This window comes from Phaethon lepturus, unplaced genomic scaffold (genome assembly GCF_000687285.1).
Source record: "Phaethon lepturus isolate BGI_N335 unplaced genomic scaffold, ASM68728v1 scaffold23169, whole genome shotgun sequence".
NCBI classification, from domain to species: Eukaryota; Metazoa; Chordata; class Aves; order Phaethontiformes; family Phaethontidae; genus Phaethon; species Phaethon lepturus.
The window spans coordinates 1,612-5,568 of record NW_010561597.1 but is presented as its reverse complement, the minus strand read 5'-3'; the positions used below and the strand labels follow the sequence as shown (position 1 = coordinate 5,568).

General features: G+C 52.7%; 1 protein-coding gene across 1 annotated transcript in view; it reads left to right on the top strand.

Annotated features, from left to right (window-relative positions):
* Nucleotides 1-1,358: 1,358 nt before the first annotated feature.
* The window catches only part of LOC104626195 (talin-1-like), a gene marked incomplete at its 3' end in the record, with an annotated part of 4,177 nt that continues 1,578 nt past the window's right edge, over nt 1,359-3,957 (top strand). The window contains exons 1-2 of the mRNA XM_010294056.1: nt 1,359-1,488; nt 3,721-3,818. Coding sequence (XP_010292358.1) covers nt 1,359-1,488; nt 3,721-3,818 — 228 coding nt within the window. The remainder of the gene's footprint in view (nt 1,489-3,720; nt 3,819-3,957) is intronic.

The following is a 3,957-nucleotide window of genomic DNA, read 5'->3' as shown; positions in this document are numbered from 1 at the left end:
CAGCCATAATAGGAGGCCTGGTAGGAGAGAATCAATCTAAAAGAGGACAAGTAGATATGGTGCATCCCACCGGTGCTCTTGTGTCTTCCTACTAGCTGGGGTTTAAGGACAAGGCAGCCTGGGTCAAGGCAGAGCAGGGAACTCCTTCCACATGAGCAGGCTCTCAGGGAGAGTAAAAGGGGTGTCACTACTGGAAAGCATTGGGTTGGGGCTGGCTGGGGACTGGGGATGCTGAGAAGGGCAGGGAGAAGGACCTGGCGCAGGGACCCCAAGGCATGCAGCAACCTGGGAAAACACTGAAAGCTTCTGCATGGCAGGTAAACCCAAAGAAAAGGACTCACCCTACAAGCCACAGCAGGCAAGTGGACGGGGCTTATTTACAACCTCCTTTTGTTATTTCTTTTTGATCTGCTGTAAGAATATTGTAGTTCTAATTAGGTGTTAAACCTGGTGTTTCGGAACCCTGTTGAGGGATGCTTGCTCTGAAGCTGAGCTATGCAATCCTTCAAGCTTGAAGCTGATCCTTCAAGCTGGACCCAGCTTGGGGCCCGTTTCAGATAGTGTGGTGCGGCTCTCGTGCCCCTGCAGCAAGAGCTGCAGCAGCTGGGTCCCTCATCCTCCTGCGCATCGCCCTGTGCATGGGCTCCCCTGCCCTGGGTTTGTGCAGCCGCTGCTGCCATAGACCTCAGTCTCCAAGCGCCAATGTGGTACTTGGCGTGAGTGGTACTTTCCACAGGTAGTTATTTTTAATGGGTGGGTTCGGTGCCTTGTGCCCTTATCTTGCCTCCCCAAGCAACTCCAGGCTTTTCCATCCCTCTGGGTTCCTCTGTGCTCAGACTGCTGGCTCAGCACCATCTGCTGGTGACATGGGGGGCCCTGATAGCTGGGGCAGGGCCCCACCAGCTCCAGGTTTTCCTCTTGTGGCTTCTGTGTCACGGCAGGTTTAATTATAACCCCTTCCGTCACACTCTCCCAGCTTATCTCACATGCTCCTGTGCGCTTGCTTCCTCCTTGCTGGCAGCATCTCTGCTGAGTACCAGCCGCCATCACTCCTGCAGGTGAGCAAAATCGGCTTTAGGACCTTGGGATGGGGAGACAAGGGCCCCAACGCTGGCCAGAGACCCCGGGGTCAGCATGGGGCTGGAAAGCAGGACCCCCTTGTGGGCTCACCAGTGTGGGGTGCAGCCCTTGCTTGCCACTAGAAACCAGGTCCCAGCTTTTGGGTAGCAGAGGTGCTGCTGGAGGAAGAGGAAGGACTGATGCGTGGGGTAGGGGACCTTGCGGGGACGGCAGTCAGAGCTAACCTGGCTGTCTCCTCCAGCAGGTGACACAGGAGTGGGGACAGCCGAACTGCCACCATGGTTGCCCTCTCACTGAAGATCAGCATTGGCAATGTGGTGAAGACAGTGCAGTTTGAGCCCTCCACCATGGTGTACGATGCCTGCTGGATGATCCACGAACGGGTGCCTGAGGCCCAGATGGGACAGCATAAGTTTCCGGTGGGGCTGCCTGCTGTGCTGCCATGTTGGGGCCACCCCAGCTTGGCTCCTGGCATTTCACTGGCTTCCCTTTCCTCTCTTGTCCCAGTGCCTGTCTGGGTTTTCCCAGCAGTGGGGGGAGCAAGGTCCAAGTCCTTCTGCCCAGTTGAGGTGAGGGGATGAGCTCCTCAGGCTCCCTCCTTGACAACCCAGAAAAAATTTGTGGGCTTGAAAGATAGGAAAACACATTTGGAAGTGAAATACTCATTGGGCTCTTTGAGCCTCCTGCCCTTTCTGTCTCTGCTCCTGTCTCCTACTTGCATTCATCACCACTAGCCAGGACTAGGTAGGTTTAAACAGTCACAGGGGTCATAGTGAGCATTAATAAACCATGTAAGTTAATTTTTCCTTCCTTGGGGAATATATAGTCCTCTGTCAGGTCTGTTTCCCCTGGCAGCTCTCTGCCAGACTCTGTGCTGGTGCTCTGTTACCTTGCTAAGCTTTTTCAGTTCTAATATCTCCCTGCTGCCACAAGGCTCAAAAGTAAGCTTATGGCACATGAACTCATGATACGATTCACACCCACACAGATGCGGCCTGTCCCCAGCATGGATGGGGTGGGGCTGGAGTGCTGGGACATTGTCTTGGGGGCTCTTCTGGGTCCCTGCCATCTCTGAAAGTGGCTCTGCTGTGGAGGAGAGCCGTGCATCGGGCAGGCAGTGAACAGGAGGTCAGGAGTTGTGGGAAGAGGAGGGGGAGCGCAGTGACATCTGAGAGCTGTGAATTCCTCATGGATGAAAGGAAATGCCTTCTTGTGCAGTTCCCAGCTGGCCTGTGGGATCATGGCTTTTGGTTTTGGAGAGGGACTGAATGTTTATGTGGAAGTGGGACTGTAATGGTGTTGGAAAGAGCATTGCATTTCCTGCTTCTGGGTGTGAGCCAGCCTGCTTATACAAAAAAAAAAAAAAAGAGGCAAGGGGAAAGCCTTAAAAGGAACTGCTTATTCCCAAGTTCCTTTTCAGTTGCTCACAGCTTTTCTTTTCCTATCAGTTCCTTGCAGCTTTTGTTTCTCTTTGCTCTCCTTACCCGATGGCTTGGGGGTCCCTTTTTGAGCTGCCCTGTTTTTTTGTGACCTTTGGACTGGGGGAGCTTCAGTGTAGGTTTCCAGCCCTGCTCTTGCTCTGTCTCAGGAAGCACCTCTCCCTGCCCAAGCTATGGATCTGGGGCAAGCTGCTCACTTTTCAGCGCTTTAGAATTATCCTTTTAGAATTTACTTTGAAAATAGCTTGCTTTTTTTTTTTTAAATTTAAAAATAGAAAGGCAAACCTCAGTGATTTTTCTGCTCCCTGTTTAGTTGGATCCTAACAGCAGTGTTAGCCAGGCAGGAGCAGGGTGCCTCAGGAATTTGTCCCTCCCCTGCAGAGAGCTGCCAGGGAGATGACTCATTATAAACTTAGCAGCCAGCCAAGACAGCCTTTGGCATGGGGTTGTTGGAAAGGTGGAGAAGGACCTTTTCCAGAGCAAAGCCAGGTGTGGTCTTGGCCTCTTGCAGCAGGAAGATAGGGCCATCCCCGTGGGTCCAAGCCAGGGTGACACTGCCTGGGCATCAGCAGCAGCACTCTCACTGAGTACCCCAACCCCAAGGGAGCAGGATTTGGTGAACAGCACTTCTATACTTTCTCACCACTTGAGACCTTGTAAGCTTCGATCCCATCCTCCTTCAGCCTCCTCCCCAAACGGAGGTGTCCCAGCTCCTTTAGTCCCTCGTTCCAAGGCTCCATCGTTTAAGTTGCCCCTCTCTGTATCTTTTTAAGTTCCACTGTGTCCTTCTGGGGAAGTGCAGACCACACCACCACAGAGCACTGAAAGTGTGGATGTGCCTAGGTTTTATAGACCAGTTCCCAGCATCCCTCCTGGTGGTGCCCAGCATTTTACTACCTTGCTTTGGCCACTGCTACATGTTGCACTAAAGATTTGAGAGAGCTGTCAACCATGACTCCAAGCTCTTCCTTCAGTTGTGGTCCGTTCCAAGTTGGGCACTGCATAAGCATGCTTCAGATGATTTTTTCCATAGGTAACTATATGGTAAAACATGTACCTTGAAGCTCGCTTGCCAGCTTTTTGCTGGGCTCCAGCATGCACAGTACTGCTGTGCTTCGTGTGCTCCGCTGCAGGCACATCCCTGGGCGCAGGCTGGCATCTGCTCAGGATTACTCTGTCAGAGACTTTACCTGTTTTTCAGCCAATGATTTTGGGCTGTTCCTCTTGGATGAAGACACAAAGAAAGGGATCTGGCTGGAGACTGGGAAGACTCTGGAATACTACATGCTTCGCAATGGAGTAAGCATCCATCCCACATCCTTCCAGCTGGTACCCACCTCAGCTCTGTGGTCAGATGTGCCCATGGTGGGGAAGTGCTCTGGTTCCCTGCCCTACTGCCTTGCATTGTGCCTGGATGTATCCCATGACCCCCCCCCCT